General features: G+C 42.4%; 2 protein-coding genes across 2 annotated transcripts in view; one reads left to right on the forward strand and one right to left on the reverse strand. All coding sequences in view use genetic code 11, as the record gives it.

Moving 5' to 3' along the window:
- Window positions 1-4,582: 4,582 nt before the first annotated feature.
- On the reverse strand, window positions 4,583-8,128 carry EGR_01262 (Zinc finger CCHC domain-containing protein; the record flags this gene model as incomplete). The annotated part of the gene is made up of 11 exons (XM_024490511.1): window positions 4,583-4,733; window positions 4,814-4,873; window positions 5,114-5,182; window positions 5,258-5,356; window positions 5,440-5,502; window positions 5,589-5,766; window positions 5,840-5,987; window positions 6,427-6,519; window positions 6,606-6,641; window positions 7,183-7,356; window positions 7,436-8,128. 11 exons carry the CDS (start codon window positions 8,126-8,128, stop codon window positions 4,583-4,585), a joined length of 1,764 nt encoding a protein of 587 aa, XP_024355330.1.
- Window positions 8,129-8,697: 569 nt separating this feature from the next.
- The window catches only part of EGR_01263 (Palmitoyltransferase ZDHHC17), a gene marked incomplete at both ends in the record, with an annotated part of 30,580 nt that continues 24,458 nt past the window's right edge, over window positions 8,698-14,819 (forward strand). Inside the window, 2 exons of the mRNA XM_024490512.1 lie at window positions 8,698-8,733; window positions 8,993-9,435. Of these exons, the coding sequence (XP_024355331.1) occupies window positions 8,698-8,733; window positions 8,993-9,435 (479 nt within the window). The remainder of the gene's footprint in view (window positions 8,734-8,992; window positions 9,436-14,819) is intronic.

Genomic DNA, 14,819 nt, shown 5'->3' on the forward strand with positions numbered 1-14,819 from the left:
TTCGACTAATGCCCTAATTTTGATTACCATACGCCGATTGAAGGAACTGAAGCGTAAAAGCGGCTTCTTGATCAGATCCTAAACTTGATTGGTTAGTGGGTAGTTGATCTGCTTTTATGCCCCATCTAGTCCGGCGCCTTTTATTTCCTCTTGGGGTCCTTCAGTTCTAGTTATTTTCGTTTGTTTCGGTGCTCATCTAATTTCACTGATCGGGTAATGCGCATAATAGACTTCCGTCTCCTTGTCGATATGGTACTCTCCGCAGGCCTTTCTACACCTTTCATTTACCGGAATTCGAGCCAAAAACATGAGCAAATTTGCCTGACATTTTGAGCAACTTAATGGTCTTTTATCCGTGATGTCGGAACTCGCATTCATTTAACTGAAACGTTCGGATGCAAATCGAGATTGGGCTATCCTTGTAATAAAAATAGATCATCCGTCAATTTTTATTGCCGCCTTTAAAAGGTTATCACATTTCCATAATTCCTCTCGATCCATGCCTTTAAAACCTGGCCTAGAATTTAAAAACAACGAAACGACTATTGTGCCTTTAGAGTGCGTCGAATGGGACAAATCGTTGGTTTTAAACGATGACAAGTTTCCCTTGCCCAAATCTTGAGGCACGGATGTTATTTCTCATCGCAAGTTATGCAGCAAACATTTATGTTTAAACCTCGCCTTTCGGTATTGTGGATGAATTGAAGGATAAACAGATAGCCTTTGGAATTTATTGCTGTCTGCTAATAAGCGGAGGCGGGATTCATTGGCTTGGCTCCTAGGACTTGCATGGCCGGTGTTATAGGTGGGAAGGGACTGTCCCCTCACCCACGCTCAGTATTGCAAGAAATTCTCCGCAGTGCAAATCTCCCACTTTCTTGGTAATGAAAGAGGATCTTCGTAAACGTGATACATCTACTAGTCCTAGGGTGAACGATTTACTTCTGGGGCGGTGCATTCCGCTGCCGCACCTTCACCAAACGTATCCGACTGATTTTGCTTGTGGCTTCAACTGTCTCAGATGTGCGATCGTCCCTACAATGCGGACAGTCTCGAACCGTCACCGCCAGCCCATTCTGCCACCATTCCATGATGTAAGGGTCGAAGATATAAGGAGGAAGTAGAGAAGACAGTAGGCCCTGTTCTACCGATCGGTTGGCGCGTATCTATGCCAAACACGAACAATCGCAGGACTTTGGCAAGACCCTCCACACGAAAGCAGCTCATTGTATCACTTCAAAACAGGCGAGTGTTGACCATTTCTTCCAGATGAGACTTTACTGAGATCAGTCATACATCTTCTCTTACTTTGGAAGAGCAAAGCTGGTACAGAACGGTGGGAAAATGTCTTTATTATCAGCAGATCGGAAACACTTGGACAGCATCAACAGCTCGAAAACCATTGATCACCGTAGGTAGCTATTTGTCAACAGACCATAGAACAACCTGTGGAAAAGCTACTTTTATAGTAGCTCAATGTTGATGTAACAACAGAGCATTTTTGGGGTTGGTAAACAAAAGTTCATTATTTTGTCTTAAAAAGGATTTAGAGAGATCATAAACAACTACGAATAGTTTACATGGAAAGTGTTCTTGAAGTTATGCATGGCAATCAAGGTGTCACCTTTGAGTGTCCAATTTTAGAGAACCATTCCAAGCCAGTAAGGTCTTTCAGTTATGTTACGTACCATGGAGGTCTGTAGGACGCCAACACTATATGCAACAAGTGGACGTCAGCTTGTGCACTCTTTTTTTGCTGACTGTGGAATGCCTGTAAATGTGGGAAATGTATCGCCATACGCAAGGGGCCACCCACTGCCCTAGGCATAGATGCCAGTCATGCAGCTGGGCTCCCTTGGTAAAACCATGCGCAGTCCGATTTTAGAGCGATGTACTTTATCCGTCCATGACCCTACGGATGACCGAGCTTCGTGCGTGTCTCTAAGGGAGATGATGCCAATTTTCAAGCTCACGCGTTAACACTGATGCCTGTTATATGCCAGACAGAAGAAGCATTACGACAGGCCTACCAAGAAGGGTACCACGTGCGTGAAGGACACCTATATAAAATACGGTGACCTCAACCCATTCCCTGCTTCTTCTGCTCCTACATTCTTACAGAGTATGAAGCTGTTGTGGTTGACATATTCACTGTCTCCTTTTTCTAACTTAATGTCACAAATCCCCAGTAAGGATGTCGGCAATTCCTAGCATCATCCGTGAAATTCAGCAGGGTTTGTTGTTACCCTTCCGACACCGGGAGTTGAAGTGAAATAAATTGACTAACCAGAAATCTGGATACATAATTAAATGGGCTTACGATAAATTTCTGAGTGCGGTTTGATAGACCGCGGTGGATAAGCAGCCGATATAACTGGTTAAATGGTGGTTTATGATGGGACAAATGCATTGTCGGCTAACTAATGAGCTGTCATGAGCAATCGACATGTTCACAGCATTTCTCATCAGCCTAGAACTGTGTGCAACTCTGTTTTAAATTCTTACTCATTTCACCCTATTACGTTTTCGAATTGCTCCCTCAAAATTGCAGTCAAAATCATACAGGCGTATCAAGGGTCGCTTGACAATGAAAACATTGCCCTAACTAGGTATTACATCTTACCTGGGCCAAAACACACAACACATTGCTGAACGAGTAGCGCATGTGCAGCTAAAACAGGCCAAAACGCAAGCCTTTCTCTTTACAAACATGCTGCGATCAACTGATGGATGCCGGTAACGGTAGCTGCGCATGTATGGTTAACCCCGTGGACTGAGCACGAACGTAACCCGGGATTTTGTCACTCCCTAAATGTGTGATCAACAGACCGAAACGTGTCAAATTAGAACGTGTAAAGCGTAACCCTCACAATTTAATCTTCCGGTGTGACAGTGAAAGCAGTAATCGGACATTTTATTAATTCCTTGCACCTGTGTTGTAATTATGCCTAAAAGAGCGACACTGAGATGTGCCAGCGTCAAACCTGTCTGCACAGCGTAAACACAGAACCAAAATGTGAGACGTAGTAAACTTCAGGTTCTGAGAACTTGTTCGCTTACACAAAAAAGCGCTTATTGCCTTCCGCAGTTAATCGCTGACCTATTTACAATCCTATAAGGCAAAAAGAAGGTGCATGATAATCTGTTACTTGTGTGATCGCAGTCAATCCTGTTGGAGGTAGGATCCCTAATGCCTTCCTTTTATCAGAAGACGCTACGTTAGTCATCCCTTCCGCTGCGTGTCTAAGCATTTAGAAGGTTTAAATTAAAATCACAAGGAATATTTAAAATCTATATGGAGTCAACAAAAACTTACACATTGTTGGCCATACCCTAACTAATTGCAAGGTAGAGCATCATAGTGGCTAAATATCCAGCGCTAAGGGGTTAGATTTGCTCAATTTAATAAGTGGGATAGATCAAACCAAACAAATTTAATTACATTTACTTTTTCATAGAGTACCCATAGCAAATTCGATAACCGTGTCGGTGAAGTTAATTTCGTTAACTGACTATTTGTCATACCTGTGATGCTTATTGCCTAAATTTTTAGCTCTGCTGATCACCATAACTCTGAGTACTAAAAAAACGTCAACTGTTTTAGGAAGTGTTGTTTAAATAAATCATCTTTACGACCATGCAGGGCTGCTTGACGCTTGACCACCCTTTGAAATTGCCCCCATGTTGTATTGAAGATTGGGATCAGTCAGAAAATTAATTGCACAGAGGTTCCTGCAAGTACCCACCATTGGTTGACTGCTAAAATGCTAACAGGATTTAGCTCTTTAGCTAAACGTGTGCATTAGTGAGCAGTTTGACTTGTGGGGTCCGCTTGGTATAAGAAGCTAAAAAGTGGACGGGAAGGGACTATTACTTTATTTCTACTCAGACTCAAGATCTGAGAGGAAATTGCTATAAGACCTACAGTTTATTAGCCGTGGACTCAGAACAATGTCAGGGCGAGGTACATAGCAGCGTGCGGCCTAACGCAACTCCCATTTATCAAGATTTTTTGTTTAAAAGACTAGCGTTACCAATGGCTTTCCATATTTTAGCTTGCGTTCATGTTTGAGGTTTAAATGGTAGTCCCCGAAAATCGTTTCACTGCAAAGACCCTAATCCTTCCAAGATTTTTTCGGTCACATAAATGACAATCTCTACTTTGGTATCAATAGATACAACGTACGGCAGTAAGTTTTATGCCCTAACCTCGGCTAAATTTGGCGTCTGTCTGGAAATTGGCGTAGACATAGAGCAGAGAAGATCTAACCCAACGGATATCTACAGGCGCGAAAATCGCAGGAGGCCAGTGCTCTGGGAATGCTGGGACCCACCGCTTAAAGCGAAGCACACCCTCTCATTTGGGCCAAGTAAAAGCGGGACGCAATCACAATCATTAAAATAATCCACTAATCTGAAAAAAAAAAACCTAATTTCTTAAGAACATATTCACAAAATATACACGAAAGTAAACGAAACATCCGCCATTTGAGATGTTCCGTTGAGCTGTCGTATTATTTCGGAACTTGGCTCGGAGCTTCGATTTGGAATCGACGAAATTGGACGCGTGAGAAGCGGAGTTTTACGCGTCTATGTGAGACGTGCGCATCACCTTCAAGTAGGGGGAAGTGGCGATATTTGGCAGACCTTCAATCCTCCATATTCCATTTTTCCGCCTCCTTTTATCCTCCCTCTCTAGCCGCAGCCGCACAGTAGGTTGTTGGCGTTGGCCTCTACAAGGCCAATGCATCATGTTTACTGATAAAAACCAATCCCGAAAAACTAAATGAGATGATAAATAACCCTTCCTCACCCTTTCAATCTAGTAGGACTGCTCAAGTGATTATTTCTCCCACTCAATTCCACCCGAATTCTGAAAGCAGAAAAAAAGTGGAGTGGACGATTTGAGGTATTACTTAATCAACAACAAATGCTGGCAAAAATCTATGCAGCCGGTCGCAATTCACATCCATAATCTGTTATAATTGGTTTATTTTCTAGGATTAATTTGATTTGAACCACTACCACAAGGCCAGCCCTTATACTTCTTGTACAAGTGTTCAAACTGGCAACACCTTACTAGTCAAGGTAGATGAATAAACCTAATCCTTACGAAGACTCGCGAAGAGTCGAAGACTCTGGATGTTTTCGCTTCCTGCTTTTAGCCAAAGCGCCATGGTTTCTACAAGCAAAAAGAGTTCAGACTAGAACTGCCCCATGACTACAGATGCCCAACTAATCTGGAGCCAATTCTTACCGGAAATTCTTCAATGTCTGCCCATTTGATGCCCCCAAGGTTAGACCGCCCTTTTGATTTCCATATCGTCTACTGTTTGTATCGACGAGAGACCGTCTTCTACAAAGTCGCATCAATATATCAAAAAACGAAAAAGTACAGATGAATGGAATATCCACGGATAATGGATCTTACGTCCCTACCTAGGAGCCTTTGCATTTCTATTCCAATGGTTATTCTTATCTCGCGGTTGCAGCGACTTATTTCTGAAGACAGAGCAAGGTAAAAGTGGAGTGATTTACCAAGATATTTATGAATTTGCATTTCAATTAAAGTATGACAAAAAACCTACGTCACTAATTTGTCTTCACCTTGTACTTTTTTCCATCGAGCGGGTTTTAACGGTAACGTCCGTAGAGGTGATGGTTGTGGCAATTGTGATGAAGTCCCATTTTCTAAGGAGCAGTAAAGCGGTTCATCAAACACTCGGATTTTGGGGGTAGACTCGACTGCTGATGTTGAACCCGCCTCTAAAAACAGAAAATAGGAATGATGCCTGGAGGTAAGAAGAGATGACGGTGTATAGATCCGCTCAACGCTCACCATACGTCCGTGATCGATGGATGTAGGATGAACGGATGGGAGAACGTTGGATGTTCTTAGCAGCTTCTGCGTAGACGTCGCAATCATCAAACTTGAAAATCGACGTCGGTATCGCGGATCGCCCATCAACCGTTGGTTTGCGACATAGCTAGAAAGCAGGTTAAAAAAGTACAATATTATCAAATGTTGTTAATATTGTTTACGCTACTGGGGGAGCTTCAAGTGTTTCAGAAGGACTGTACTTCTCAATGCAGCCACCAATGACCAAAAAAATTCAGCAATTAAGACTTCTTTTCAACCCCCCCCCCCCTATACTCCTATGCTCCAGATCTGAAGCTCTTGATCTACCAACAAGCATACTTCCTGCAGGTTTCCTCAGAAGCCTGCCATAAATAGGGTTTTTATCACTGACTTGAGTAAAGACCACTGAGAATGTGCAGTTATTTTATGAAACTAACCTAACTGAAATCCTTATCGACAAAAAATTCCTATCTAGGAATCAGTACAGAATCCGACAAAAACGCTGTTAATCCGCAAATCAGGTCCAGCAATATCCCTCAAGCGACTTCCAAAACAAGTAAGCGTACCTCTCCTGTGTGACCACGACCACCACAGTTGAAACAGCTTTTAGCTCGACGGATGGGGGAAGGAGTTACAACGACGGGCTTACCAGGTTGAGTCTAGGGGAAGCAAACATAAAATAACTTGTGAAAAAAAAAGCGACGTTCTGCCCTCCAAGAAGATCAGATATCTTGAAGCAACCTACCGTGTACTTGTATTGCCTCCATACGTCTGGACAAATCTAAAAAAAGTAAGAACGTTGCTGGAGAGTTCTGTTAATGGAAAATGAACGATTGAGAAAATTGTACTGGAATCTGATTCGTAACATTAGGTAAAACTTTTAAATCTTAATTGTAAGGAACAACAAAACCCAAAGTTCAAAATGCTTAAAAAATATTGTGAAGTGAGTCATCAGTGATCGATTTTACCCGTCTATAAAATAATACAATTATTGAGAGAACGGTGCATACAAGCAGGACATCGACTGTAGAGATAATATTTTGATTCACCCGCAGCAAATGGCCAAAGATTTCGCATCAATCCTCGGCATATCTTACACTCAAAGCCAGGCATTTGAAATGAAGGAATAAGACAACATCGCCTCAGAGAAAGGGTTAACCAAGTTCCTTAGTTCTAAAGTTAGGAAATTCGCAAACTAAATCATCGCCATCATGCATTATCCGCCGATACGTTGAAAGCTGACCAAAACGTATCTAAAGCTAAGTCTAAGCTATTTAAAATAACTTTGAAGTGACATAAAAGTGCAGAACATTTAAACTCACGTTGCTCTCATGACCCCTCCGCTTACAACGGGAGCAAATGGCATTAAAAAGACGAATTTTATTACGACAACGCGATGAATCGTGTCCAAATTCATTGCAAATGGAACAAAATTTGTTTGGGCAATTGCGAACAGTATGACCCTCCTGGGCACAAAGATAACACAGTGGTCCACTCTAGGCAAACAAAAACAAATGAGTTGGCAAATAGAGTAATCACGTAGGCGTATGAAAATTTCCCATTTAATCCACCTACCCGAGTGCATCCTATCCAAGTATGTCCCTTTTTAAAGCATCTTTCACAGGTTTTATCAGATTCCCGACATCGCCTTTTCCTCCACGATAATGAAGACAAGTCAGAGGAATCCAATGACCAGTATTTGCCATCGGAGGGAAGATCCTTAAGATCCTCAAGGAGGAGTTCTTTGTTCTTTTTTAGGCTCTCAAGAGATTGTTTTGAGATTCCCAGAAGTAGATCGAATTTCGGCCTTTTCGGAGATATGGTGGCACTGAAGGAGGAATCAGAAGAGGTATCCGTGGCATAGGTATAAACAGGATGCTCATCGCCACCATTCTGTTCCACATAACGATCCATCCGTTCGTCAGCCTTTTTAATGACACTATGTGGTGTATTACCGGTGATGGTTAAATACAGAGCTTTCATAAGAGTAGAATCGATGGATGGGTCTTTGAAAGAGGATTCTTGTAGCACTAAAGCAAACGAATCGCTTCTCAATTTATTCACAGGAGATGATGGTAATGCCTCTGAAGTATTATCCGACATGGAATTGGTAGAAACAGACGGCCTATCGAATTTCGTAGGCAAAGTCGCTGACTGGCACCTTGTAACTTCGCCGGTATCATTGTCATAAAAGACGGAAGCATAAAGTCTGGCCTCCGTCTCCTCATCTATATGATCACTATCGTATTCTATTTCTTCCTCCTCCATTGTTGAATCGAAAATCCCTAGACAGCACAGCCCACATACGAAAGAACAGAGTGCTAGTTTGGGAAAGGCACAGTAAACCTAGACCACACCACCTACTGAGTCCTAAAACCAATCAGAGACTAGGGAAGTGTCAATGCAGTTAAAAGCATTGTCAGAATAAATTAGAATGACATTTAAAAAATAAAAAGAGGGCAATTTGCTAATCAGAGGCTGTAGTGCTTAAATACGCTCGTAAAAAGCCTCGTAAGCACTATTAAGGTGAATTAATACCAGGTTTGTAAATGTTGTTTAAAAAGTGAAAATATTTGCTTTCATACTCTTTAAAACCAAGACAGTTTATTTTAACTGTTTGGACTGGTTTTTTTGTTAAAATCAATTCACTACATCTAAGGTAAAATCTGCGCTGGCGTATGGTAATTCAAAACGGCTTTGCAGTAGTTTAAAAATTGCAATCGTAGGATTTTTTATGTTTATGATATCTATAAGATACGTTTACTAACTCATCAGCAGCATTTGAAAACATTTAACCATCACGTTTATTAAAGTCAATATATATTACGCGCTCAAAAATGTGCCAGCATTTTGCTTGTGCCATAAGTCATCTGGTAAGTCACCTAAAAGAATGATTTTAATTTTGTTATACTACTTTCCTTCTGGCCCGCTCAATACGACCCCTGTTCCACCCCCTCATACCATATGCTGCCAAAAACATGGTGAGACATGACCCGGTGTCTTCTTTGATTTACTGTACTTACGCGTCTAAATAGAGTGTTGGCCATCTTTTTTGCCACACTTTTACCTCTCCTACCTCTTATCTGGCTGATATCAGTTGTCATCTCTGATTTCTGTGATTCCTGCATTTAGACCTCGATTCCACCAGCACCGTCTGCGGAGGACTATTCCACTTGGGATATAGTTAAGGCTACTCAATATGGCATCTTCCCTCGTGTCCTTGAATTAGTCGAACCGCCACCGGGTTCCGCCACCCCACCATTCGACGTGAACCAGTTAGATCACGAGGGCGTCTCTCTCTTGCACTGGGCAGCTATCAACAATAACTTCACCATTATCAAGTATCTCATTTCCAAAGGCGCCATCGTAGACCGAGTTGGTGGCAATCAGCAAGCCACAGCTCTCCATTGGGCCATTCGAAAACACCTTCTCGAAATGGTCGGCTTGTTGATGCATTTTGGGGCGGATCCGATGGCTCGGGATATTCAGGGCATGACGTGTCTTCATGTGGCAGCGCAGGAAGGCGCTACTGCTATTGTCCTCTACCTCCTTGCCAAGGGTATGGATGTCAATTGGTAGGTTTTGCTTATAGCCCTCTACCCTTTTTCATATTCCACCAGATCTAGTTAGTTATTGACTAGGTGGGTCTTTGTGATTCGTCAAAGTGCGGTTTTGTTTTTGTTGGTTGGATCGAATTTGGGCTCTAACTTGGAGTGAATTTGAGCCAGTGAATTGCTTCTATGGGGCTAAGTTTTTGTTCTAGGTTTGATGGTTTTTTGGGTAAATAGCCGTGATCCCATTAAGATCGGAATTGTTACTTTCGTTCTTTCAAAACAGGCCATCTTGTCAGTTGGCTTTTACCGTATAGGTAACCAGGTTTTGCTGCTAACTCCACCTATGTCTCTATTTAATTTCGTTCTTCTAAATTGGTCGTTTTGATTTTGTCTAGTTCACTACTTTCCTATCTTGGGACCTCAGTGATATTCTGGTCTTGTGTCAGAGGCAGCTCTAGATAATTCAGCAGGTTTTGCACTCGCGATAGGCTTTTCTTTGAAATACGTCTGACTGTCGAGCTGTTTTAATAAAACTTATTGTCAATCCTCTGTCATTTGTGCGAGTTGCCCTTTGTTCTGACCGAAAATCCTCATTTTTTACGACAGGCTTCCCCTCTGTGTCAGTTTTGCTGTTCTTGCCGACAGCGTTAATTTACTGCCTTGAATTTTCTTCACATTCTCCGTAGGCGCAGATTATCCCGGTTTTGATGCTTCTCTGGGCCGCTTTTTTTGTTCTGATGGGCGGTTTTTCGTTATTCTTATTCCAGCCTTCTCAACGGCTTGTTTGGATAATCCCGTTTTTTTGGTCGAGTCATTTTTTATAATGTTGGTTTAGTTTTCCTGTAATCATTTCGATTGGAACTATCTACATGTCGAGAATTGTCTACTTTGCGGACTTTTTTGTCCAAATTTGTGTGAACTTATAAAACTCTTACGATTTTTGTCACCTTCAGTTACTTTTTGTGCTTTATTGGATCGAAACTGGAAAAAAAGGTGCTTGCATTTATGGCGAAGAATTGCCCGTCCTAATGAGTGATAAATGCCAAGTTTTGTAATTATAGGGTAACCATACAAGTTGGCACGGTCTGTTGTTAATGCCACAACTTCACAAAGCTTCTTAAAACATTTTATTCGTTTAAATACCCAACATTCCAATTCAAAATTATTTCCCAACAAGATAGGAGCCTGCTACGAACTGCATTTCTATATGGCGTTATCTCCTGAGACACAAAGCCTAACTCTACCCAACCTCGCTTCTATCCAAGCCGTAATTGCCAAATATCCATTCTATCTCCCGTGTGATAGTGTAGTTCCAAGAAAAATAAGTTAAACATCACTTGAAGAAACATCTCTAGGGCAATACCGAAGGACGAAAGTGAGGCAGTATCTCATTCCTATCTCAACTAGGTTACTAATCTTCTCTTGGATAAGCTGTGAAATAGGGAGTTTTAGATTGTCTTCTAGAATAAACAGGCTTTTCTTTGAATGTTTGACTAGTCTTACCCATGTTAGAGCTCTACCGAGTAGGTGGATCTCTTCCAGAAATTACGAGCGATCGATTGCATCTGCGGTCTGCTGGCACAGTCTTCCCGGCGTAAAGTGGTGGATGCTTTAGAAGTATGGGATGAGTAGCGGGTCAGTCGTTTCGGGATAACTGGTAACATGCTTGTTTTCTTAACGTTGGAATTTAAGGGCTTTTTCTCATTACAATTCCGTCAGTTAGGTTGTAATCCCCTCCCGACAGCTCGTTCTTGTAACTTGAAATGGAGGAAAGAAGAATAGATTAATAAGCTGTCATCTGTTGATTTATGGCGTGTGGATGGAGCTGGTTTGCCTGGGTTTCACTGCTTTCTCTTTCCAGATGCTGTAGATGTGGAATTACTGTCACCAGCGTTGCACATGACTGGAAGCCGTCCTTGATAGGGCAGTCTCGAATCACCTCGACTTATCGATAGCTACACGCAATTCTTCATTACCACCTAGGATTAGACTGCTTAAACTATTTTGGAGCGGTAGATCTTGCTACCACGTGCCGCACCCTCTCCAAATGGTATGGAGATGGATTTTGGACTCGTGCTGTAAAGCAGGTGGGCTGGAATCACATCTATTGCATATGAATAGCATTTAATATGATGAGGTAGAGCTGGAAAGCAGAGGGGTTTGGTAGAGGGGGCTGTAAGGTTAAGGTGCAGCTAGGTTGTAGCGGTGCTGCGCTTAGGCATATTTCTGTTTTGTAATTCATGCGCAACGGCTGTAACCAATTGTGTGCATTTGACGGCTCCCTACAAGTTAGAACGGATCATTCGAGCAAGTTGAATTGATGACACCACGGAATTTTTTGGTTGTCTGATACTATGGGTGCGTTCTTTTTTACCAATTTGACTGCTAGGTTGTGATAGCCGCAAGTTCTGGTTTTCTCCAGGATGCATATGCGAAGGCCACCTTTAATGAGTGCAGCACTGTTGGGAGCAAATATGCCTTGTGATGTTGAAGACTTCCTATTTAAGATCCTAGTCTTATCTATTCTGGCTACTTAATTTAAAACCACTTCAATGAGTAAGTCATTTTCGATGTGATTACCCATCGAAAGAGTGGAAGTTGTCGTGTCATTGGCACTGAAGATGTTATAACCTCATTACGCTCTAATACTTAGTTTATTTGGTTTGAATTCTGCCAATTTTTCCTTTTTTGAGAGAAAGATTGAAGAAAATGTGTGGCAGATCTCATTGCACCCGTTTTTTGTAAAGAAGCAATCCAAGGGAGTATCTGAGCTCTTTGTTTCTTCTTTGTTTTGGTGACTGTGGGGTGGATTTCAATTGATGTAATTACGTAGACTGTTTCTACTTTTTTTTGCAGAAAGACCAACTAAAGTCTGAAGTATAACTTTTGAAGCTACTTAAAACTAGTGATGAGATGGTCTTGATATCTGAGAATGGAAGCAGACATTGGTTCTCTCGATATAAGCCTATTTTACACTTTGAGGTTGTAACTAGACATATTTTAATGTGCCTAGCAGTAATCGCTCGGCGCAAGCGTGTAGATTTTTCGACTACCGACACTGGAAGTGTTGCGCCACTTAATAGTATGGCATAACGCGGCTTTTGATCATTCTGGTGCGGATGCCCTATCACACTATTTCATGACGCAGGTGACAGCTAATTTCTGACATGTGAACTCTGGGACCTTTTGCAGAAGAGAACAGCCTTTTTCATACAAGAAGAACTGAAAAGTAGCTTGTTTAATGGGTCACACTGGACACTGTAGTTGCAGCGTTCTGAGTCTCTGATGTCCCGAGGCGATTAATAATAGCGTACTAAGGTTGGCCAAGGCCACGCTATCGGGGCGGAAGTACGCATCACGGCGACTGAGAGGCTATAGGCATGCAAACTACGGAGACTGAAGAATACGGCCTGTTGAATACAAAGCTAATTAAATCATTTGCAAGGAAAGTTAAGTTTAGGGTGCACATCTAAGGTCAGTTTGCTCGAGACGGGAGCACATAAGTCGTGATTTTCATTTTGGACAATATAATTGGGACGGTCGGTCACTTCCCGATGTGTAACTTCAGATTGTCCAGTTTTTTGCTCTGGAAACCCCTCTGCAACAAGGTATTTTGCGTTTTTGAGTTCCGGAGCGTTCAGGAATTCTTTCTTGTCAGCGCACAATAATGGTAGTATGACGCCCCGAGTCCATCCGGAAGTAGCAGGCTACACTGGTATGGAAAGGTATGAAGGAGAATAGAAGACATGGCCAGTGCCTCTTCCCCCCCCTCCCCGAAGGAAGCATAACTTGTGTAGGTTAGAGTCCATGTGATCAGCCATGTTGTTAAACAAAGTGGCAAATCTCCACAGTGGCTGTCAAAGCTCCTATCTTGATCTAGTTTTCTGAAAAATTTGTAAACTACGGCTGCACTTAAAGTACTCTTTTTGCCAAGAAAATTCTCCCCCCTTCAAGTTTATTCGGGGACATTTTAGCCTTTCACTTTCTGTGGAAGTGTTTTGAGTTTAGGTACCTCGCCATTGGCTTTTAACAGTTCTGGCCAGTCCATCAGTCAGCCAATGCTACGTGAAGTCGCGGTTATTTTTAAAGCCACTTAACCTGCGCTGCCTCCACATCGTGAGTGAAGTCCACCCAACATGGCTTAAATAAGAAAGTGACAGGATTTTTTCAATCCCCACGGTCTGCAGTCTTCACAACCGCGCTGCACTCCGCCAGAAATGCCCTGGGGAAAGGGCGGGCCTTTGTCTGAGCTTGTCTGATAGTATCAAAGCCTCAGTTGCGCGCCCTCATGCGACTGCGTGCACTTGTCTGCTTCATCGGTCCGTCTGTCTGGTTGCATCTATTCCAAGCTCTGGCTTCTACTAGTCTTCACTGCGAGTCGACACTCTTTGCTTTGGGCAGATTATTATCGAGGCTCTTTGTCGTGAGTTCAGCTGCTCGTTTGTGTGGTTCCTCTTAATCCACCGACCCTTTTATGTAGAAAGTAATATTGGTGATTGAAAGTTGATCAGAGAATGTAGGAAATAGCTTTCCTTTCATCCTCAATGCTTTTATGTAGCTTTGTAATTCCTTTCACGCTCAGTGTGGTCCAAGGCTGGTTGGATCTCCTGATTTCTATAGTGCATCACAAAGGAAACCTAGCTTTCTGGCAATGAAATGGTGGGTACCTGAAACATGTGGATTGGGCACACGGCCTCTTAATGATGGAATGCAAGGCCCACTTCTGCTATGCGTCAATGAGCCAGGAAATGATCCTTTCTCTAAACCCCATTTTCTGTACCTTGAGGCTAAGGAGAGAAGAAAAAATCGATAACCTGGAATCCACCGCCTATCATTGTCAATCCGAGGCATGAAGCGTAAGTGGTTCGTCCAGCTTCCGCATCTACCTTTCCAGCTAGTGTGAGCTTAACTCGATTGTTTCATCTCTTAAGTCAAGCATTATTAAAGGTTGCTCTTGATTGTGAGGTGAAGTGTCAATGTTGTCACCTAATTCCTAACGTCATCCCAGCAGGGGCCTTCCTCAAACTGTCGCATTTATATTTAGGTGGTTCCACTTTCAGCATTGAATTATTTGAAATCATTTTAAAAGGGGTTTTCTGCTAGCTCAAAATGCTGTGCAAAATTCCTCCTCTAGAACCGAATTAAGCTCACCTCGTAGAGCAGACGGGTTTGAATCACATCTATCAGCTTTAATGGGCATTTTCTGATGTAAATGTAGGTTGCGATTCCGTGGAAAGTAATAGGGAGCAGAAGATGGATTACTGTATCGATGATGACCTGCCGCATGTCCCTTTTGTATCCACACAATTGCGGGCATTTTGCAACTCCTCACAGGTTACAAAAAGTCTATGGTGACGCAAACTGGAAACCGAAGGAGCTTTTTTGTCGCTTTATATTTTCAGGGA

The sequence above is a fragment of the Echinococcus granulosus genome (assembly GCF_000524195.1).
Source record: "Echinococcus granulosus chromosome Unknown EG_S00004, whole genome shotgun sequence".
NCBI lineage: Eukaryota > Metazoa > Platyhelminthes > Cestoda > Cyclophyllidea > Taeniidae > Echinococcus > Echinococcus granulosus.